The sequence below is a fragment of the Desmodus rotundus genome, chromosome 3, assembly GCF_022682495.2.
Source record: "Desmodus rotundus isolate HL8 chromosome 3, HLdesRot8A.1, whole genome shotgun sequence".
Classification (NCBI taxonomy): Eukaryota; Metazoa; Chordata; class Mammalia; order Chiroptera; family Phyllostomidae; genus Desmodus; species Desmodus rotundus.
The window spans coordinates 42430932-42455668 of record NC_071389.1 but is presented as its reverse complement, the minus strand read 5'-3'; the positions used below and the strand labels follow the sequence as shown (position 1 = coordinate 42455668).

At 40.4% G+C, this 24737-nt stretch overlaps 1 protein-coding gene across 3 annotated transcripts in view; it reads right to left on the bottom strand.

Moving 5' to 3' along the window:
* The window catches only part of NFIA (nuclear factor I A), a 367285-nt gene that overhangs the window by 41085 nt on the left and 301463 nt on the right, over positions 1-24737 (bottom strand). For 2 of the 3 annotated variants that reach the window (XM_024565329.3, XM_024565326.3), the window contains exons 8-9: positions 14939-15117; positions 11970-12135 (exon numbers count right to left, since the gene is read on the bottom strand). In XM_024565329.3, coding sequence (XP_024421097.1) covers positions 11970-12135; positions 14939-15117 — 345 coding nt within the window. The remainder of the gene's footprint in view (positions 1-11969; positions 12136-14938; positions 15118-24737) is intronic. The other variant, XM_045199431.2, reaches the window with a different exon arrangement.

The window sequence follows — 24737 nt, the reverse complement described above, 5'->3', positions numbered from 1 at the left end:
CCTGCTGCCGCCTATGCCTCCCCACCCCAGTGCCTGAGTGGAGGTGGTAGGGCCTGTTCACCTTGGCCCAAGACACAGTCGCCAGCTCCTCCACAGAAGCTGGGGGCAAATGACAGTGAGGCACCTTGGCAGAAAAGAAAATTTAAGAGACCTGATGAACTTTGAGGTTCTGAATTTGCTTCTAGACACAGAAGCAATGAAGTCCCCTAAACCCTGCAGTCTGGCCTACAAACTGACATGAAGTTTTAGGGAAGATTTGTGTTCTGTTTCATCAGAGACTCCGACTATATGAAAGGAGTGGACACGCCCTTCTCTATTCCCTTAAACTCCAAGTCTAATCTCTGGAGTGCACCAAAGAGAGCTATTTTAATACATTCATATTCTCTCCCCCTGTTCTCTCTCTTCTCTCTTTCTCCTTCCCTCCTGCCCCCTTCTCTTTCTCCCTCTCTCCCCCTCTCTCTGTGCCAGACCCTCTACTGATCATTGGGCAGGTACAAAGGTGAGTAAGACACAGCGCTTTCCCAAAAATGTTAGAGTCTAACAGGGAGAGATGAGTACATAGAATGAAAATATGAGTGCCTAAAAGTAATATAAATAAAAATCTGTGGGGTTGTTAAAGGACAGAAAAGGGACACCTGGTGGGAGAACAGAAAAGGCTTTGCAGAGAGGACAGAGATGGCTTTAGAGGCAGGCTGGAGAAGACGTGTTGGTGGGTGGGTTTGGGTGGGTTAGGCCACACAAGAAGCAGCAGAAGCAAAGGAGCAGAGGGAGGAATCTGAGGCATCAATTGTAGAGGGTGAGGAAATAAGACTAGATGTTGCAAGTGACATTTTCCCACGCTGTAAGGGAAGATAAACTTTTAAGGATCAGAGACCTGAACGTTTGAAAATGGAGGGTAGAAAAGTCTATTGAATTTATTTTTCATTTAAGAGGAATAAATATTTCTAAAATAACCAAAGACACCAAATTTTCATTCTAAAGACCCTTAAGACAACTAGACATCCTAACACTCTAAACGCTTTCCTATCTCAAACATCACTATGCACTCACACGTTCCTTTGTTTTTAGTGATTCAGATATATTTGGGGAATTTCCCTCTAAAATAACTGGTCAAAAGTTAAACTGCACTCCAATAGACTTAGTGTGATTCTAGTACCTGCCCAGGGATGTGCTAGTTACTGGACAGAAGTAATCAAAACACGTTTAGGCATGCAGACTTGAACAGATAGACCCCCATGTATCCAACTGCAGCTTTATTCTTTACCAAGGCCAATCTGACAGTGAAGAAGTGCATGAGGAAGCATTCGGTTGCAAATTCAAACAGTGGGATGACTAAATACCTAATGGAAATAGTTTCTAGAGTCTTTTCTTAGCAGCACTATCACGTTATTTTACTTTAATTTCTTTCCTGGTATAATATCATTTTTAATTGTATCTTTCCCCGTTACCACTTAGTCCTCTTTTACCCCCTTCCTCCATTCCCCCCTGCAATCACCACACTGTTGTCCATGTCCATGAGTCCTTTTTCCTTTTTTGCTCAATTCCTCCTACTACTCCCCTCTCCCCTTAGCTGTCATTCTCACATTATTTAAAGAAAAAAAATCCCTGTGAGAAAACTGTCATTTCAAGAAAAAGATACAGAAACTATTAGAAAATAGATTGGTTAATTTTTTAATGAAACCCACTACGACTGAACTCATTTAGGAACTTGAACAGCACTACTTCTTGCAAGAAATGCTGGAGGATATTGGAGTGTTTTTTCCTTCTGAGAAATCTATTGGTATTGACAAGTTTATGGGGCCCGAGTTACCATTATTAGTATTATCATATAACCAAGGAAGACCAGCCTTTGCTTGTACACGATCCAGTACTCAGGGATTTAGAAATTCCCACATGATTCAACAGAAGTTGTAGTTTACATCCAGATGTTTGAAATCTAGAAGATAACTGCACAGAGGTTCCATTATTTTGATCACATCTGTGCAGTCAGTTACCTCATTCTATTTTCTCTGCAAATCTTTTGTCTCTACAAACGAGTTACCCACGCCGAAGTTACCGACTACAACGACAGCAACAGCAAACAACTACAAGGCAGCCTGGGGCATGAAACGAAAGCCTACTTACCGCTAGTAAATTCCTACAGAGCAACATGCCCACCAGCTTCTTCCTGAAAGGCTGATGAATTCTAACTTTAATATATTAACATTACTTAGCGTGTATGGTAACAATTTACATGACATGCCTAATGTGCCAATAGTTCACAAAAATCAGGAAAGGAATCAATTTAGCCAGATGGCCTTGCTCTGCTCGTATTTCTATCTATATTAAGGACCCTCCTAGGGAGGTGAGTATTCAAGCAACATCATGATTTGGGGTAAAACACACAGAAAAGAAGGTATAAGACAATTCATGTGTGCAGACAGAGAGCAAGGGATCTGAGCAACTTGTAAATTTGTGGCACTCTGACCTTATGTCACCAAAATCTGTGCCATAAAGAGGCACTGTACAATGAGTGTTTCCTGCACATGGTCTATTTAAACGGCCTATCATGTTCTTTTTCACACTATTTTTAATGGGGAAGAATATAGCCTTGTTTCGGTTCATTTAAATTTACTTCTAAGGGCTAACCCAAATTCTGTATCTGTCATTTATTTTTCTGTGCATGCTGTGTGCTGTTCAATTGACAGAACATAGTTATCGATCAGAAGCAACAATGTACATGGGTAGGCACAGGCGAAAGTTATATTAAATAGCAACAGAAAATAACCCTTGGATTGAGCTGGGGTTTACTAAAAAAAGGAAGTTAGATCAATATATTGGATTGCTCCCTTTGAAAGGCTTCTGTAGCCCCTGGAAAGGCAATGTAACCCTGGAAACCTGTTTCTAGGAATTTATCCTCCACAAATACTTAAAAGTACAGATAAAATTTATGCTCCAGGATGTTCATTACAGCATTACTTACAAGAGCAACAAATTGGAACCAAGTTTTAAGTTAAGGCTTCACTCATATGTTGAAATATTTTACAGTCATTAAAAATGTTTTAAAATAATGATGCCATCACATTTAGAAAATGAAATAAAATGAATAAAATCAGTTCACAAAGCTGTATATGTGTATGCATATGTACATATGTGCACACACATGTATGTGTCATGATTAATCATGTTTAAAATATGCACAGGAAATGATTATTTCTGAAGACTGATTTTATGGGTGATTTTTAATATTAAGTAAACACAAGTGGAAACCAAAAATCCCAAATAATACTTTCATTTTTGCAACAGTGCAATATAATCAATAGAAAATAAATTCCAGAACCAGAAAATCCTGGATTGAATCTGTTCAGCCTCTGACGAGAAAGGTGATCTTGGCAACCCAGCTAACCTGTCTCGGCCTCTCTACATGAAGAGTCCAGCACACGCTGGAACACATCCCATAGGCTGGGGCAACAGTGAATGTCTTATAGTAGGGGAAAATGAAAATGATTTAAAATCACATTTCCTCACTTTTTTATGAAATAAGAACGGTATAAAGTAGCAATTAAGAAAGCAGCACACAAAATATTGTGTTCAGTGGGCTGCCATCATCTTACGTGTGTGTGTACACACACAGACACACATACACATGCACTAAAAAAACGGGAAAACAGGACCAAAATGTCGTTAGTCATTGATTATAGGAGAATATAATTTTCCTTTTCATACTCTTCTGCATATTTTAAGTTCTCAACACTGCTGTATATTACTTTTATAAAGAACATATTAAAACTCAGCTGTCATCTGCAAAAGTAAAATATTGAGACAAAAACAAGACTTGAATGGGTTATGATACCCCAACAAATGTATCCTCTGTTGCCTGTTCTCCTTTCTCACTCCTTTATAATGTTCATCTCTTACTCTCTTTTCTCCTGTTCTTGTTCCTGTTTTATGGAGCCTTTGGATTTTTTTGGAGAAAAGGTGTGAGATCTATCTTGAAACCACCGGGCTCTGGAGTCCAGAAGACCTGCGTTTGAGTCCTGGTTTAGTCTCAGTTTCCTCTTTTTCAAACAAGGGCTGATAATTCCAGTTTTGCAGACTTTTAATAACAAACAAAAGCAACTCAGATAACACATATCAAAATACCTATCAAAGGGCCTGGTTTTCAATAATTATTTTTCCTTTTCCTGTGCAAATTGAAACATTAAAAATTTGGACTGTATGCAAAGCAGAAAAACTCTGAAAAAAGTATTTATGAGAAGTTGTGATGTAAGTCAGTGCACTTGTATTCAGTGGGTTCCTAAAGCAGAACGTGTGGCCAAATAAAGGCTCCGAGAGTGAAAATGCTGCCTTTGTACTGAACGCTCTGCTATCGGTGAGGGATGAAGACTATTTATATATCGGGCTGTACCAGAAAGCGCACACATTCTCGCGACCATACTCAAAGTTCAGGTTAGCAGAGTAAAATCTAATGTATAAAAACTGCCAAGGATTTTATGAACAGCCCTCGTCCCCTGCCACATATGGGTGTTTTGGTCACTACCGGGATTAGACAGACACATACCTTAAAATTAAAGAAATCATTATATTTGATATAAAAAGTCAATAATAGCTTTCATCCTCATCAACTAAAGTACTAATGAGCTATTCCGCAACAAACCAGTTTCTGTCCTTCGGCACGCAATGAAATGTGTATACTTTTATCCCCCACTCTATGGTAGTATGCTATACACACTTAGCATTCTCCTTTGCTGACTTCATGTAACTCAAAGATTATTCCACGAATTCATACAGACCCATCTCTTTAGTTTTAAAAGGTTCCCAATGTATATCATATTGGTGGATATTTTGGTATTACCAGTCTTTTATTATAATCAATGTTGCAATGATTACTTCAGATATGTCTTTGCTTACATTCCAACTATATACATGGTTTACATTATATATATACATATATATATATATAATGGAAAATGCATATATATATGAATGGGAAACTAAACTGCCCTCTGAAAAGTTGGAACCAATTTACAGTCTAACAGTCCAAGCTCTGGGGAGTCCTGAAGAACAAAGGAAATCTGCCTTTATCAACATCTCCTATTTTTCACCTTTTTGCTGTTATTGTTTTATCTCCCTCCAAAGTTTCTGCTCTCTTCCTTTCCCTGATAAGAAGGGTTACTCTCAGCAACAAAAACCAATTCATACTAAAGTATAAATGACCACTAACATCTTCCTGTATAGTTCTTTCATAGGGTTTTCACTGCTAACATATTGAAGCTTTGGGCTAAAGCAAAGATACCCATAGGGTGCTGTGGCCAAGTAAGTGTATGAACTACAGGTTCAAGGTGGCTGGGTGTGAATCATGATACTGCTACACCTGGCTGAGTGATCTTGAGAAAGTTATCTTTCTCTGCCCCGTCTTTCTTAACTAGGCTATTTACTTTTTCAGATATTTATTTCATAAGATTATTGCAAGGATTCAAACAAGATAAGACATATGAAAACATTTTTTAAAGTGCTTGACATATTAGCAAAAGCTCACTACTTTTCTGCTGTTATTCATTCCAGACATCACTAGATGGTTGTGGCTCCCGGGTAATCAGAAACCGTGTCACATTGCTTTGTAACTGGTTCAGGTAGAGCATGAAGTAGTAGAAAGACCACGGAAAGGTCTGTGTTTGAGTCTCTACTGAACTACAAGGAAGGACAATCTTAGGAAAGTAACCTCCACTTTCAAATCTCAATTTCCTTGTCTATAAAATCCTGGCCTCATAGGAATCTTAGGAAGCCAAAATGGGAGAATGTATATGTGTAAAAAAGTCTTGCAACCAAAAAGCACTGAAAATATGTTAATTGTTATACTAGAAAATTTTCACCCCATCATAGATTATTGTTATATTCTTGGCTAACAGGTTCATATTCATTCCACAGAGATATAAAAATAAATAAAAAAGGAAACTTGTTATTCTATGCTTCTATTTTAATAAACTTCTAGTTTAAAAAATACCAAAAGTTCATGGTTAAGAAGGCATGGACAAAAATGTTTACGAGTCTTTTACACATTTTTAAATTGAGTTTTTGTGTTCCTAGTTAATTTTAAAAAGGACAATATGCATGCTCTATCTTCCGTCATAATTCAAAAGTGTTTTTTCTTTCCACTATAATTCTATGCTATTATGCCAATCTTCAATTTCTTTTCTGGAAAAGTCCGGTTTTATAGTGTTATGTTGTGGTAAACCTATTATATAAAAATTGGATCTTACAATATGATTAAGAAAAAGAACAGTGCATTTTGAATGATCATACCACAAAGAGCCCCAGACATAACGAGAGATTTCTCCTATTCTTAAGCTGTTATTATCCCCAGGCACTCTTAGGTATATCCATTCATTGTATTACATGTTTGAAAAGGAGTCCCTTCCCAATTAATGAGATGATGCACGTGGGAAAACTCAGCAAACTGCAAAGAGTTGCAACAGGCAGGATGCTAATATAATTAATTTCACCAGTAGGATACCTAATAGCATCTCAAACTCGGTCAAACCAAACTTCTGGCCCCCATCCCTCACCCAGACTTACTCTTCCTGCAGTTTTCCCATCTCAGTTCATGGCAACTCTATCCTTCTAGTTGCTCAGGTCAAAAACCTAGGAGTCATTGCTGATTTCTTTAGGGTTTCCCCACCCCACCAACTCATATCTAATGCGCCAGTAAAGCCTATCAGGTTCACCTTTGAAATATTTCTCACCAACCCTACAGCCCCTGCATCAGTGCAGGTCACTAGCAACTCTGGCCTAGATTATAGCAATAGTGTACCACCTCCTCCCCTGAGTTAGTTTTCTCCATTGTACTTACTGGTCCCTAACTTACCCATTTACTTATAATGATTGGTTGTCCCCCTCCCTCAAGAATGTAAGCTCCACAAGGGAAGAGGACTGTTTTGTTCACTTTTGCATCCCTTATGCCTAGAATAGTGGCTGACACGTAGGAGGCACCCATTATATTTACTGATAAAAGACAGACAGCCTCTTAATTGGCTTCCCTGCTTTAATTCTTGTCCACAGTGATCTAGTTTCAACAAAGCCTTCAAAGTGTTTCTGTTAAAACCTAGGTAGTCTCACTCCTCTGCTTTGCTCCCCATTTCACTCAGCAGATGCCAAACGCCTATAAGAACCTACATGATTTGTCCTCTGAGCTCCCAAACTCATCCACTTTAGCTCTCTAACCTCTCCTCTCATTTTTTTGTTCACTCACTCTCCTCCTCTTTGTTCTCATCATTCTGGCTTCTGGGCTGTTCCTCAAACATGCCAGGCTGCACTGGCTATTCCTACTGGTTGGAAAGCTCTCCCCGCTACAGTCTCCTGGCTCACACTCTCATTTCTGTGAGGTCTCTGTTCAAATTTCCCCTCCTCAGACAGGCTTTCTCCCACCACCCTGTTTGTAGTTGGATCCCGCCCTCCCAACTCCTACCCCTCTACTTCATTTTCCTGTGCAGCGCCGTCTCCCATCATTCCTACCTGTTTCACTTCTATTTTGTTCATTGTCCTCCCTCTCTAAAATAAAAGCTGCATATGATAGGGGGGGGGAGGGGTTTATCTCTTTCATTTCCTGCTGAATCTAGCACCTAGAACGCTGCTTGGCATGCAGGTGGTGGTCAATAACTATTTACCGAATGAAAGAAAGAAGTGCTGTCCTCTCACTGGGAACTGAAACCACAAAGGCAGTCAGTCAGCAGGAACAGAACACATCGTTGGGAACTACTCTTACAGGCTCTCTCTTCCATTGGTCAGGGAGGTTCTAAAGAGGTCTGGCATGGTATTTTCTCCAAACAAATCAATGATGCAAAAGCTTTCCTTGAGAGGGAGCAAAACTGTTATCTCCACCATTACTCCTCTTGTTTGTTATGGCATGGGTAAGGATTTTTTCCCATTAAAGTGTATTTATCTCATAGGCAAATTTCCCCCCGAATCTACCCTGTCTTTCTGGCCACAGCTGCAAAGTTGAGTATTGGTGCCAGAGGCAACTGATTAGTTTAAAAATACATACTCTGCTTTAGGCTGGCATCCATTTGTATTTCATTATGAGAGGATATTAAAATAATGCCTTGGACTTTTAACTGTCTACCACACAGCACATCTGTCACCCCAGCTCATCCTGACAATCTGCCCAGGAGAGTGGGTGTTATTCCCATTAACTGATAAGGGTGTCAATGCCCAGGAAAGCTGGTAATACAGGAAACCTTGGGCCTGCTTTCCTACTTCTACTTTTACACTCTTTTTTTTTTTGAAAGTCAATTTTGTCCACACTGTTGGGATGTTGAATGAACATCTGTACTTAATACCCTGTCATACTGTTTCTTCTTGCTCTAAAAAACTGATAAACAGGATCCAACTATCCTGTGGTTTTAATTTCTAAGGAAGCACATAATTTATGAAATTATATTCTTGCCCTAAATTTTTATCCAGTGGTAATCCAATTTTAGACACATCCCCGATCCACAAGCTGGCTTCTGAAGAAAAGCCCTGTGTTCCCTCTCAGATTTAAAACACCAGAATATTATCTTTGCCAAGTGGCTTAGTAGTCACCCCGTCAAAAGAAAATCTTTACTTGAGGCCCTGCACCTGGACCAAACCCCCTCCCAGGCCCTCCTGTAGCAGCGCCCATGCACGCCGCTGTCCCAGTGTCTTCGCGTGAACTACCCGCTTACCAGCTGCCTCCCTCCATAAACCCCACGTTTCTTTAGAGTGGGATCAATCATCTCTGTATCCCAAGCAGTTACCATAGTCCTTGGCACATGACATGTGTTCAATAGATGAGGGATGAATAAATGAAGGAAGGTAGGCATCAAAGACTGTTAAGGGAAGAGGTAGAGGCTACTTCACGCCTGTTATTTGTTCCCTTCCTTAGACCTGTGGCCACTCTCCACTCCCTTACTATTGTAAAGATTGGAGATAGAAACTGGACTTGTCCACCCCCCTCCTTGCCTCTCTCACACAGGGAGACAGGTGCTGGCAGGAAGCAGGCAGCCATCTGAACCTGTGTTCACTCATCTCTACCCGGGAGGGTGGACCCTATGCAGAAAGGCCTGTGGTGGCCCAGCACTGCCAATGCTGGGTAAATTTGCCTGTGTGATTCAGAAGCACATCTGCATAGAGTTACAAACTAAATTATCTAATAGTAGAGGTTAGAGTCTGGTCTTCCACCTCATTTTTTCTTATATTTTATTTATCAACTGGTTCAGAAATCAAGGTGTGGACAAGGATATTTTGGGGGCAGCCTTAAATCTCTTCTTAAGGTGGGCCAGTGGGCTTTGGGACTTTTAATCTGAGAGGCTTCTCCTACGCTGTCAATGACAGGCCTCCCAGACCAGCGCTGTCATACCGACAAAGGAGAAGACAGTAAGGCGGTGCATGTTGCTGTGGAAGAACACGTTACTGTGAATTCGGCAAGCCTGGAAGAGCCCAGAAACGAAGGCCTAAATTTATGGTGATGAAACCTTTCTATGCTATAGGTAGAACATTTTGCTTTGTCTACACTCATAGAATCCTATGATTCAGAAAGTATCAAATTGCCTATATCAAACTTTGGGCCTCTTGATATTCTCCTTTCCCCCAAAACTTTTAGACACTGTCCCAATAAACATGTAACCATATGCATTGGATCTGCCAAGACCCCCTTCCCACAGTTCTTCCCATGATGCTGAAGAATGTTTAAGGCTGGCATGAGAGGATGATACGTATCTTCTGTACAAGCTGTTTGATTCAGTCCAAAAAGCAGAGTCCAGGACTATGGACCCAAAAGACATGAACCTGATTTAGGTGTTGAGTAGTTTCTACATACACTAAAGACCTATTTCATCAATACCCAAGCTGGGAGCCTTCCATTAGGTAAAAGTTTTGACAGATAATACAATGCTCCAATTTATTTGGAAGTAGTGTTTTATCATGGCTGATTTCACACAATCCTGACAGGTAGGTATTACCACCCACATTTTATAGGTGACCTGTGCAATTCAAGGAGAAACTAGTAATTTGAAAGGTGGAGATTTGAGCCCCTATCCTTTGGACTTCAACAGCTGCACATGGTATTTCCGTTCTTCTGCAGTGACTCAGAAAAGCCCCATCCCCATTACTAGAATGCACACAATGAATGCATGAAACACTGAACTGACAGTGGAAGTGAGGGTATGTTTACATAGAATAGGTAGAATATTGCTACAAGGGTTGTAAAGGGTTGTGTCATTGTCCTGTACAGATAGGGAGAGGTGGAACAGGGAAGTGGTACACAGAGGTATGCACAGGGGACAATAAGCATGTGGCTGCCAATCTGTAAGCCAGTATCCCAAGGGACTAGATTTTAATAAGAGTTTGGGGGTGGTTATTTCTCTGACTTCTTTGAAAATGATACACAATAAGCAGGACACACCAGGAGCTTCTGCTTCTTAGAAGCCTTTTTTCTAAGCTGAGCTTCCAGATCTGTAGACCAAGCTCATCAATAACTTTCTTCCTATGTCATTGGATACTCAGGATTGTCTCCTTTGTTGAAAACTGTTGAACCACCTCTTGCCAAGAGAAGTAAGCCTCCCCCAATTTGTCCCTGGACTGTCAATGTTTTTGCTATAAAACCAGAATCCAGGAACAATGCCACTCATTTCTGCATGTATTATCAACTTGAGTAAATACTAGATAACCCAAACCCAGACATGTCCCTTAGGGGCTCTGGACATGTATTCAGTGTCCCCAGAATTAAATCTAATGAACACAGTGTCAACAGAGGTTCTTTGAGCTTTTCCCGTCTGCACCCAATACCATCACATCCCCAACACTGAAAGGTAAGGAAGCTGGAAGGCCTGGAATCATCCTCCACTATACTCATCTAAATGGCTGTCCAACCCAAAGCTTATGTCTATAAAACATCCCCCTTCAAGCTCCCCTCCATTCAACTTCTGTAATTGCTACTCAAGTTCTTGATCTTAACACTTCTTTCCTTGCCTACTCTAATTTCTCCTCAGTAGATTCCCTGCAACCAGTGTCACTTCCTTTGAAGACCTCCAATCCTTAGGATCACTGTCACAGTTCCGGTCCTTTCCTACACTCTGATCCCTCTGTAAAGCTTTAGGAAAGGTGCTCATCATACCCTTTGACAAGATAAGGTAGTCCACCCATCACTGGGGAACTCTGCCTGCAGCCATCACTATTTTTGTTATTGTTCCAGGTACTAATAAAAGCCAAATTTGTGTGTTCAAGCTATTTCTGTCCCCTTGTCAACTCTAAAATATCAGGAGAACTGTTTTCCCTCTAATTCATCAAGTAATGATTCCGACCATCCAAAGAGGCTTTGAAAGCCTATACTGTCTGATCACATGCCCCCAAACTACTCAAAGAAGAGCCAAGTGTTCTTTTCTATTTCTATCCAATTCTCCCTTTTATCTCCTTCCCCTGCCATGCCTAGAGAACCAACTGCCAATGACTACTAGCCCATCAGATCACTTCTGCCTTGCTCATGGTGAATGTTCCATGCGCCCACATTTGCACTGTTACTTTGATCTAAACTTTTTTCTATTTGATGAATGAGGTGTATAACCTTCATGCTCATCAAGTGCATTCCTCTGGGACTGTAAGTTACTGGAAGGCAGGGCTTTACAGTAGTATGAGGAACTTTCTACTAATAAAAATTCATATAAATAGATTTTGCCTGACAATAATGAGGGCAACATTCAAAGCCACTCAAATAATATGCAAAACTTAATAGTTCATAACTTGATTTCGGTCTTGGGAATGTAGTTACGCCATTTTATCCACCTGAACACTCAGTCATTTCCACACCTGGAGTGGTGTTCACTTTGATCTGGTCTTGGCTCTGCAGACTCATGCTACACCCATCACTGGGGACCTGTGCCCATCACTGGGCCTATGCAGTGACAGACTAAGCTTGGGTGTGGACTCAAATGCATAGAGCTTCACAGTGACCGGCGCCTCGTCTCAGTCATACTTACTTGGTGAGGTGGGGGAGGCTGCACCTCCTTCTGTTGATGTGGTCGGAGGCTTCGTGTCTGGCACCGGCAGAGGCACGGGCCTGGCCATCGGTGGTGGTGGTGGCGGTGGCAACATTGGGGTGGGAAGGAATGGGTTGTGCACTTTGCCTTGGCTACTCCCATTGGGCTGCAAGTGTGGGAACAAAACAAAACATGCACAAGAAAAAGAAGAAACAGACGTGAACCATTAGCTGCTTCTGAAAACAGAAGATTCATTAGACACCTTTTATGTAAATTACTAAGTATTCTCACTACTTGAATTCTTCCATAAGAGCATATGGACGAGGATTTGTTGTGTTGTTCATAAGGCGTTCCACGAGAGTACAGTCTTAAATACACTTGCTCAATGCATAAACTTATTTTTGAATTACAATGACCTTCTTTGCATCCGGTTCTGTGAAATGACCTGCCAACTTTTGCTTGGAATGTTTCAATTCTGTATGAAACACTGCCTTTGTCATCACTCTCATGATTATTAAATAGTTATTTAATATATAAGTATTTATAGATTGCAGAATTATTTCATCATGTCTATTTATATAGATATAATAGTTTCCTAAATGTGAATTTGAGATAAAATAGTTTATTTCCATTCCTCAAAGTTGATATTACATAACATTTAATAAATATGTTAAGTGAACATATAAAATTTCTTAAACATATTGTGTTACATCAGGCAAGAATTCTGCTAAGAAAAAATATTCTAATTTTGATTTAAATTATATTGTACAAACATATGACATTAAGAGTCATATTTAAGCCTTGACTGGAGTGACTCAGTGGACTGAGTACCAGCCTGAGAACCGAGAGGTTGCTGGTTCAATTACCAGTCAGGGCACATGCTTGGGTTGCAGGCCAGGTCTCCAGGTGGGGGTGTGCGAGAGGCAACCAACTGATGTATCTCCTGCACATCGATATTTCTCACCCTCTCTTTTTCCCTCCCTTTCTTTATCTCTAAAAATAAAAATAAATAAATAAAATCTTTTAAAAAGTCACACTTATTTAGCTGCCTAATATTAGAACCATCAAACAGCTCTTTAACAAAAGAAAGTTTCCCTCTGAAGAAGGGAATAAAATCTATTTTATTTTCAAGTTTTTCAAAAGAGTTGCATGAAGAGACCTGCCTTAAATCCCATAAACGTTTGATCAAAATGCAAAACTGGGCATTTGAGAGTTATATAGGATGATGTCAAGATTATTAAAAAAAAGTTAGAGCCCTGACCAGTATGGCTCAGTTGGTTGGGCATCCTCCTGCAAAGCAAAAGGTCACTGGTTCAACTCCTGGACAGGGCACATGCCTGGGTTGCAGGTTCAGTCCCCGGTGGTTGGGGCGCATATGAGAGGCGACTGATCAATGTTCCTCTCTTGCATTGATGTTTCATTCCCTCTCTTTCTCCCTCCCTTCCCCTATCTCTAAAAATAAATGAACAAAATCTTAAAAAAAATGTTAGAAATTTAAAGGTCAGATGCTTGATAGTGGTGATCACTTCAGCTTTTTTATGGTTTCCCAAGTGGCCTTTCTGATTCCAGACTTTAGTGATGCTCTTCAGGCAAAAATAAAAGCTCGTATTTAGGCTATAGTCCCAAATCAAAAGTCAGTTGAAGGAGATGCTTTTGTTCCCAGCTTTTAAGTTTTAGCTTAATGATTCTGCAGAGGCAGACTCACTGCCTCATCAACATTCACTTATATATTTAGTATTGTTCCTCAAAGACTATCTCGCCTGACCATCAGAATGCTATGCTTTTTTGCCAACAAACTTGCCTGTGTGTTATTTCTGAGTGGGCTAAAAGTCTGTAAGTGAACTCTTTAGAATAAGCCAAGCAAATGAATACACAAGCAAAAAGAAAAAGGCACCATATTGATTTGTTGTCTAGACAGAAATGTATCTGCTAACACATCACCAGACATTAGTCAAAGCTGCCTGTTCTATCTCAGATATGCAGAATCAGGTATTTCTGCAAGGAAGAAAATCAGTGATAGGGCAGCGTGATATAATATTTTAAATTAGGCAATAATAATTATGGCTAATCTGTGGCTTCAGGTGCAGTTATTGGGAGAAAAGGAAAATCACATTTGGCTTTATGCTGGTCATCATTTACTATTCATTATTATTATTATTGGCCTTGGGATACAGCTATCCATTGTAAACATTTAGGTCTACATTTGAATAAAATTTGTGATTTTAAAAAAAATTATTTATTTATTTTTATTCAGTTACAATTGTCTGCATTTTCTCCCCTTCCCTCCACCCCACCCCAGATTTTTAAAAATTACTTTTGCATTTGGAATAGTATTTCAAACTGTGATTGTTTGGGTTTTGTTGAGAAAAAAATAAAAACATTCATTTGAAACTACTGAATCCTGTTTAGCTTTATACAAAGATAAGTGGGAAAGATAACTACTTGCAGAAATAACAAACCATAATAAACTGTACTTCTAGCATCTTGAGTTCAAGTACTGGTCAACTTGATCTAAAGTGTTAGAAGACTGTATTTTTTAAAAATATCAACTTAGTTGATCTGAAACATCTGTGCCCCCTCAGCCCCCTGTCTCTCCCTACCACCGCAAATCATTATTTAAAATTATTTGGTCTTTCTATTTTGTTAACTGTGAGAGCTCTCGGGTTAGTATGCATGAGGTGGAATTATCAGCCCACGGACCTTAGAAGGTTACAGAGTTCACCCTTGAGATGATTTATATCCATAAACTTGACAGTTGTGAACTTAACACAAACACTGTTTTTAAACCCTGGCCAATCACTCTCCCAGTAAGTTAACTTTCCCACAATCTAGAATAAATATGACATTTGCCCGCAGTCAGTCAGCACAACATCAGAGCACAATGTCACATGGTCATAAGGTCTCCCCTTGTTATTGTTACACTCGGTTAATATTTCTAAAGAAATTGGAAAAAAAAGAGGTTTCCTTACATTGAGGAACCCCACCTGTCCAGCCTGCTGACCAGCATCAGGGCAGACAAGTTGGACAAACTCTTTCAGCGTCTCCTGAGGGTGATAGCGGATGGCTGGGTGTGAGAAGTAAGGCCCAGGCTGCTGGATAATGGGTGATGTCGGAAAATGAAGAGTCGATGGTGTTGCATGTGGACTTGCTGTAGGGAAAGAAAACATCAGAGTTAGGAAGAGAAAGGAGTGCTTTGCCACAGCTTTTAAAGCTGATTCAATGCTCCCCGCTTTCTTCTTGACCCCATTCACAGTACTGCTCATGTGACTGACTTTAACCCTGGAGAGGTCTGACAGATTTTCTTCCTTAAGGCTCTAAGACAAACTTGGAGGCTAGATTAGGGTAGAGTTTCAAGCTGTCTTTCTATTTTCAGTGGACATGAGTTATAAAGGCATTAATAATCCTTGGTGAAGCTGAAGATTATTCATTACCTTAAGAGCTCTTTTAATGAAGCAAGCAATAAAAAATGTATTTGGTAGATTAGACCTGATTTAACTGACATTACATATGACAAATTCTAGTTTGCACATATGGACCCCCTTTCATGCTGAACTATCCACAGACAATAATTCATTGTTAAAGCTCTCATATCCCTTTCAAGGAAATTTCTAGGGACTAATTCAGGATGAAATTTTTTTGAAGTATGTAGTAAATGATCACTTAATGAACCTGTGCAATTTGGGTGCCTCGCTTTAGATGGAAGGTTTATGTCACCTTTTTTTTTTTTTTTTTTTTTTGCCATCTACAGCCAAAGTCAGAAACGCATAATGTTAGAGCAAGGGAACCCACAGGCTGAGTACGCAGTGACCCCTGCTAAACTGTTGGCCCCTTGCTCATAAGGACTGATAAAAAGACTCAGAAAACTATTACTCCCTTATATGTGAACACTGCTAAATTTTATTGGTACGAAAAGAAGCGAACATTAGATTTAAAAACTTATGGAAGGTGCTGAATAATTTTTCTGAGAGGACTTCTGCCCTTGAGTTGGAAGGGCAATTGATAAAAGCTGCTGCCGCTTAAGAGCAGCCCACAGGGAGGGCTGAAGATGCTCAGAGCGAGGAGGAAAGCCAGGGCAGCTGCTCTCACTTCTAGAGGGCCAGAGAAACAGCAGAGAAGAGTTTTTCTCTTCTCACTTTTCTTTAAACACAAGGAGCCCCTGCAAAGAGAAAACAAAGGAATACTCCAAATTTTGGAGAATAAAACTTTCCTAAACTGAGAATGACTCACAAAACAGAAGAGAAACCTAAGTAAGACAGGCCGTGCTCTTTCCCACTCTCGCGTTGGCATGGCTGAGGACTGTAAGAAAGGATGACTGTGTATGGACCCCCGGGTGTGGGTTCTTTGTTCCTTACTGGGATAACTTCAGAACTGTGGAATTTTCCGAATAATGATTGGAATGGCCAGGACTTTCAGGTTCAGAATGACATCTGTAGTTTTTAAAGAGTGGAAAGGGGGGTTGGGAGTAGAAGCAACAGCCCAGTCCAGGTCTTGCAGATGACCTGATGGGACCCTTTCATTCATGCAACCTTTAATTTATCCCATAAGTGTCCACAGGCTCCTACTTTGGGCTTGGGGTACAGAATTAAGCCAACACAAAATTTTGTCTTCAGTCATACAAATGAGGGCATCTTGAACATAACCTATTCAAGCTAGAATTCTTGTCATCTTCTACCCCTCATACTTGCTTCTTCTCCCAGTCTTCTTCATCTAAAAAAACTTAATAAAAACTTTTTAATGCTTTACTGTCATATCCCCAGGACACGTCTAACATTCAGTTAATATCTATTGATGATACAATGATGATTGAATACATGAGTGGTATAGAAATTACTAAAATCACCATGTAATTAAATATGAACTTAAAACTTTTTTTTTTTACCTGCCGAAGATCCAGGGAGCTTATAGACAAACTGATCAAACTTAGGACTTCATACAATGAGTGATAAATGTTGGGATCCATATCGTCTCTGAGTTAAAAGCCACAAACTAAACAGTTAATTGGCTCTGGTCATCTTTTACTCTGCAATTGTGCCGTGTAAAAGAACCAAAGGAGTTTTTTTCATCTGACGTGGCATGTTCTAACTTGCTGGTAGCCAGGCACTTTGACCCAGTGCCCTGCATTTGACTCAATACTTTTTAGTCAGGGATGGAACGTGGCATTTTTCAAACGGGGCTGGGAATGTATTGAGCATAACAACTTTTGCAGCATGTAAATGCCAACAGTGGCAACTCCGTAGCCAAGAGCCCTTGGGAGCAGAGTCATGATAAGGTGGCAATGCTTTAGGTGCTCGATAAAAAGTGATGAATGGTTGTTAGATTATGAAATCGTTGTGGCCAACAGAAAATGATGCCCAATGGAAAAATTCACTTGAGCGAAGGTTAGACAGATCGAAGTAAGTGAAACCTGATAGAAGAAATAATTCAACAAGATCTTGGAATTCCTCCTTTATGTGTTAATAAACCTCCTCACCCTCTTTTTGTTGTTGTTAAATATGTAAAAGAAAATCATTAGCAGCTTAAATTTAGACCTTAGTTTCTTTGTTTTGTTTTACTTAAAACAATTTATTCGCCTTTTCCTTGTGGCCTAGAGTTCATTTTACCATAACCTGAGAATATATGGTACTATATGGAGTTAATTCTGTAACGATTAATTTATAAGAATCAATTAATTCTTAATTAATACCAGGAAATCATTTAGCCTATAGATTCAAATTAGACAACTGCCGAGTCTGCATTTCCAAGGTCATCCTTCACAACCCCTACTTTCTCATGCCTCACAGTTTCTGGCTCAGCCACTAGGTCACTGTAGAACTGGGCATAAATCATTCAAGATTCTGAGCTTTAATTTCTTCAAACAGAAGACAGTGTTATAGCCATCAAACAGTTCTGTTAAATATGATTATGTACATGCTATTTTTCTGGATAACCTACCATCAGCGCCCTACTGAACAATGAGAGCCATACATTTCCTCCATTGCTCTACAGCTCAGACTTAAGATTTCAACATGGTCTAAATTTGTCTTTCCTTTTATCCCATTTCTTGTTTTCTCTTTTTTCTCTTGGATTAGATGTTTTTAGTGTCCCTAAGTATTTGTCTAAATAGTCTAAAATCATTTTAGAAAGTGTCGATGGGGTCAAATGCATCAATCACTCCATCAGTAAAACTCATTAAAGGTACTCCGGGACTGTCACAGTAGGCCCTACAAAAGAGAAACTGGCATTCGGAATCTGGCATGGTGCTAACGCCATGCACAAGCAGTGCTATGAGTCCACATTTTTGATGGAGAAAAACATTTCTTATGGATGCGTGTGTGTGAGTAGTTGACACAATAAAAAATTATAGCACATTATGTAAATGCATATTTAGGGCCTTTAAAATGTGCATTATTTACTTGAGAGTCAATAAAGGCTTTTCTCAAGTGGTTACGGTTTATTGCAGTGCATCCATCTGTATCCATGTTGATGTTAATACAATTTTGTGTATTAAAAGGCACTACAAAATTGGCTGCTTCTGGGGCCTAATACTCTTAGAACCCTAGGCCAGGAGCAGCATAGTGTCAGAAACACTCCTCTCTGGATGGATCTCACTACTGGTTTAAACTTTAAGCACAGGCCAGACTTGTTTAAACCAACTGCTTGGGCTTTTCTCAAGGAATACAAATAAGAGGGGAAGGAAGAAAATTAGATTAGGTTTCTTGGCTGGAATGGCACCACCTACCTATTCTGAACAAAGTTGCCACAATTAAAGAAACAGAGAGCCAGAATTTCCCAAAGGGTGTAGGGTTCAGTTATTTATTACCAAATGCTCATATTACTGGATACTTAGTACAAAAAGAAAGCAGGTCAGGCAGATTAATTTACTTGTGTGCACTCCTCCTGGCCCCCAATTCTTTAAAATACTCTCTTGCTTTTAGCTTGCAAGAGACAATTTTAAAATTTAATGCAATTTAACATATAAATATTTAACTTAAAAATGCTTCCTCCTTTGAAGTAGAACTGATTAGGACTGGGGAAGGAGAAGGTCAAGGTCATTACTACATCACTGTGTGTTGAGAGACTTATAAGATCCAACAAGTGATTCTTAGTCTGAGAGTCCACTGTATGGAGGTTATTATGTGCCTTTAGACACATTTTCTAGCTAAAAAAAGGATGATGTCGGGGAGGCATAACCAGATGAGTTTGGAACCTTGTATTTCATTCTACATCTTGGGAAGAAGAGATAGAAAGAAATCCCTTCTTACCATTTTCAGTGGTTTTGCCCAAACCCAAACTCCAAGAATTGTAATAACCCTCTCACATTTTTTCTCAAACCAAAATTTCACAGGTTGAAATATGTTCTCCTATTTAACCCTGGCATTGACTCAATTGCTTTCTCCCTTGTCCCTGAACCGTTGCAGATTCTCACAGATCGGACAGAGACTCGGATTCTTTTCATGTTGGTGTTGGCTCCTGGCATCATCCTTTAAACCCTAGTCTTCGTGCCATGGGCGGCTCCAAGGAATAGCTGTCCAGAGAGTGGCACAAACAGCAAGACCTCACCCCTTCAGGTGCACGAAGCCTTCTTCCCTCCCAGGATGGAATGACAAATCCTGAGTTTTGGCATTTGCAAACCCTCACGGTCTTACCATTAATCAACACTGAGCCAATGGCATTGGGTGAGAGGTCACACTGCTTCTCTCTGCTAGCACTGTTACATGAAAAAGTGACTCATCTGTCCCCAGCAGGAAGATGGTCTTTAGATTCAAATAACCATCTCCATAGAGTAAAAGGTGGCATTGAGAACTCCTGGCTACTTTATATTTAGAAGCAAAGATTGTAATAGGGTAGAGCTCTAAAAGAAGAAAATGGAAGAAAAAAAATGCACTTTAAAAAAAAACCTTCCATACAGGCAAATGGAACTTCAATCGTTTGGGTTGTCAACTACTATGTACGTTGCTGCCTCAGAAATTCAAAACCACAATGTGCAACACCATTAGAGCCTGCCTAAAGCTGAGAAATCTATCTTAATGGTCCACGGCTATCATTTATAAATCATGCATGAGTCAGACCTGCCACTTACGAAAGCCTAGAAGTTTGAAGTTATGGGATTTATTTTAACAGAGAGACAAGGAAAGAGGAATTGGCAGTGGGTTTCAAAACTTTCGGAGGCAGAACCTTTTCTAAATAACAACCTTTGACACAAGGCAAGTGGAGGTTTTCAAAACATATAGTACATATAGTTAACATCTCCGAGATGCATGTGAAAGTACCCGGACAAGTCAAATGAGAGGAATATGTGACACTGCATGATGACCTGGAAAACACCAGTATTTTTATATTATTACTACCAAAGTAACTTTATGCTACAATAGAATTCAAAGATGGTTGATGTATTCTATTCCATTTGAAAGAAGGGGAGCTTCAGGGTAGAGATCAAATTTCAATGTCTTTTGAGAAAATACACACACGGGGCGGGGGAGAGGAGGAGGGAGGGGGGAGAGAGAGGGAGAGAGAGGCAGGCAAAGGTCTTCTAAATTTTTTATTGAGATCAGTTTGAGCTTCTTAAAGACCCTTCTTGCTCAAATACCCTGGCTTACAGTCTGGACCAGGAGTTGGCAAACATTTTCTTTAAAGGCTAGAGGCTGCATAGTTTAGGCTTTGCAAGCCTCGTGGTGTCTGTTGGAATTACTCAACTACCCACTTACCACTGTAGTGCAGAAGCGGCCATAGGTATTACATAAACAAGTGTATGTGACCGTGTTCCAATCAAATTTCATTTTTGAAAACAGACAGAAGGTTGAACTTGACTTGTGGCCGGTTTGCTGGCCTCTGGCGCAGACCCACATTAGTCCTGTTCACTTTCTGAACACCTGCCACGCTCTGCTTGTAAGCTGAGCACCTGACAATCAGTGCGCACTCTGTCTCTTGCTTACCAAACCATGTCCATGCCCCAGCTGGCCTTTCTGCTAAAGCCTCACCGTTCTGAAGTCTCCCAAGGCAATTTGCTTGCTTTCTCTGTCTCCACTAACTACCCACTGTTGCTTTTCTTTTTTTCTTTATTGAGAGGTTGTATCTTTTGACCACCTTCACCCATTTTCCCTCCCCTCCCCCATCACTGTAGCTCTTTGATTGTCCCTCTTCGCCACTGTTTAACATGCCTCGGTCTGGGCCGGTTTCCCACACCTGTGTGTGTGCATTGTTTCAAGTCAAACCCATGAGTCGGAAAAGTAGAGCAGTATAATAGGAGGACTATGGGCTTTGGAGTCAGACAGACATGGTTAAGCTGTGGCTCTATCACGTACCGGCTATGCTTCACGTTTCTGAACTTACCTATGACTCAGTTTTGCTATCTGTATAACGGAGCTAATAATACTTCACAGATTTGTTAAGAGGATTAAATGACACAATGTATAGAAGGCATATGGCATAGTTCCTGATTATAAGGTTAAGTGATCAATAAATACTTTCTTTTATTGGTTATACTATTATAGGTAATGATGGGGATGGGAAATGAATAAATTGGAATTCGGCCGTGTGCGCTGACTGCAGAACACACAGAGGGAAAGGGATGGTAAGAATGAGAGGTACCCATTGCCCATCTGTCTCTTAGATAAATGAAAACAAATACTGATAACAGTATGCACTACTAGTATAAATATGCATATGGGTCTTGAAAAAGATTCCATAAATAACAAAAAAAGATTTTTGGAAGATCTGGGGTAATTTTTAGGAAAATTGTCTACTTAGATAAAAAGACTGGGGTTTTAGTTTTGTTTCTGCCCCTACCTGGCTTGTAAATGTGGGCAACTTCTCTCTTCTCTAGATCTCTCATTGGCAAAATGAGGAGTCCGAACTAGCAATGGCTAAAGCTCACCTAGCTGTATATTCCAGTGGCATGAGAATTCAGTCTCTGGGATTACACTTACAAATAACTCCGTACAACTAATGCATAGTAATAACACTAAAATCTAAAAAATATGGAACAAGGGAGCATGTGTCTTTTAAAAGAGATTATGTTTTAAAGTGTTTCTGGGGCATTAAGTTCTATACATGAGACTCAATCTGTAAGATACCTTGGCTTGGGAATGCTCTAATGTTTCAAGTTTTAAAAACCCCAAGTGTGCTAGATCAAGCTCTGTGAGAGAGAGCCCTGGCCTCTGGACCCTGACAGGGCCTCTTCTCTGAATGGCCCATATTCGCGCCCTAACCGCCTGAGCCGCCATGGTGGCTGATGTGAAGTGCGGTCAGATACCACACAACAGCTGTGATTAAGGAGACACAAACAGTGACTGTATAATAAGTAAAGCTGACAAGACCCCTGTTCAATGAAGGGAACACGAGCTTTTACATACTATGCAAGTGATACTAGGAGATAAGAGATGAAGAAAAAAAAATCAAAACATGAAAAAAAAAAAACCCAACCCCCGTGGACTGGATGATCACAGAGGCTGACAGAAGTGGGCAGGGAATCCTGCAATGATCCGGTGGAAGTGCCCTGGGATTACAAACTGCAGTGGTGTAAGAGAATTTCAACAGTAAAATCCATGGACGCACTACAGTCTCTTGGAGGACTGCCAAGTGCGGGGACCGGCGCTCTTTCCAGATCTTTGCTGACATTAAAAAACAAAAAGGCAAAAACCAGCAAATAAACAAAGCCCCAGGACAAAGGCAAAGCCATGGTGGGTTGCAGCATGGGCCCCGCCCCACGGTCAGGCCTGCTCTGCCGTTTAGGGCTTCTTCTGAGCCGCCGGTTACTTTCCAAGTATCCCCCTGAACTCAGAGTATCTTCCCGAACTCACCCAACGGGACTTAAGGATTTATTCCCACTGTTGGTAGATTTCACACAAAGGGAGGAGGCATGAGAAAAACCAGTTTAGTGTTTGAAGTCAGGGGATCAAGTTTTTTTTTTTTAATTTAATTAAATTTATTTAATTCTTCAATTACAGTTGACATACAATAGTGTATTAGTTTCAGGTGTACAGCATAGTGATTAGACTTTTCTGTAACTTACGAAGTGATCACACCGATAAGTCTAGGACCCATCTGACACCACACACGGTTATTACAACATTACTGACTACATTCCCTATGCTGTGCTTTACACAGGGAATCAAGTTTCTATCCCAGGTTGGGTATCAACTAGCCCTGTGTCAGCCTCCTATGCTCCTGAGCCTTCTCCACTGTAAAACGGAAATTATATGTCTGTATGGGTTTTAGAGCTCAGTTATTCTGGGTTTGAAATCATTCACTCCCTAGGTTAATCTAGGCAATGTTCCCTAACGTTTCTGAGCCTGCAATTAAATAGGGCAAAACAGGACAAATGAAAAATTTTCTGAGGGTCTGAATTAGTGTATGTAGGTGCCTAACACATAGTGGGCTCACTCATTTAAAAAGAATGTGTTGAGAATCTACATTCCAGACACTACGCTAGACTCTGATTTATTTATTATCCTTAGAATTGGTTTTTAGAATAAATTGAGATATATGAAAAGTAACCAGGATCATGCAATGCAACGCGATGATGTAAGATAAATGGAGATCCCTGACACGCACTTATCATTACCTCTCTACGGCCTGGATTTTACCTGTGCTCTGCAGGCCCTGACTGCAGAAATCAGTCACCTGGCCAGTGAGTGAGCTGAGCCCGCTGCCCAGCGGCTCAGGACAGCTGTGCTCTTATCTCCTGCCGTGGACAGCAATTAGTTTGCCCGCCCAGCAGTCCTTCACCCTTTCCCCTGGAAACAGAGCTCTGATGTTTCTTTGGGTAGCTATCCTTCCCTTGGCCTCAGTCTGTGTGGTTGGGAGGACTCTACCCTACCCCTGGCCCTTCGGTAGGTGAGGCGTAAGGGTTGTTTTAAAAGTGAGCAAATGACCCAAACCAGGCTGATCGGAGCCATAAGCATCCAGAAGTAGAACCTTTCCTCAATCTACTCTGAAAAGCTGCTCCTGTTCCCTTGGGATTGTTATATTGGTGGGAATTATACCTGGAGCTGATCACTTCATTAGTGCCACAATCTGAGGAGATCTACCCTAGGAGCAAAGCTCATACAGAGGACAGGAGAGCTGAGAGAGAGAAAGAGATATGCAGATTTCTGAAGGTATCACCTGAGCATCTGGATCCAGCTCTACCTGATGCCATAACCCCAGACTCTTTAATTACAGGCACAAATCCATGACTTTCTTTTGGAGCAATTTGGTTGGGTTGTTTTCATTTGTAAGAATATTTCACTTGAAAGAGTCCTTATTAACATATTGCGTGTTCATTACTGGGTACACAACCATTCGACAACTTTTATTTTGGTATTCAAGAATTTGGGGATTCAAGATGATCTAGAGAAATCTCTCAGGATGGCAAAGTTCTCTAAATTCATACTGCATGCCAACAGAAGGGACCCACACAAATGGACCCAAATAAATCCAAATCCCCACAAATCCTTTAAACACCTGTGCTATATCATCCCTTTATTATAGGCCCCAGTCATTAATCTTATCATAGTAATAATTATTTGTTTAACGTCTGTCTGTTCCTCTAGATTGTTGGAGCAGGACCAGCTCATCTGGTTTGTTCATTAGGACCTAGCACAGTGCTTGGCAGGTGATAAGTGCTCAATAATTATCTGCTGAATTGATTTTTGTAAACAACAGACCCTTGTAAACAACACAGGTGCTTATCCCTTTAGCAAGAGCCATCCCTGAATGAAGATATGCCAAAGTGAAGTCTCCACCATGGCTAAAGGCCTACCCATCAAGGGAGAGATGGGCCACTTGTCCCACAGGGGAGATCCCCCT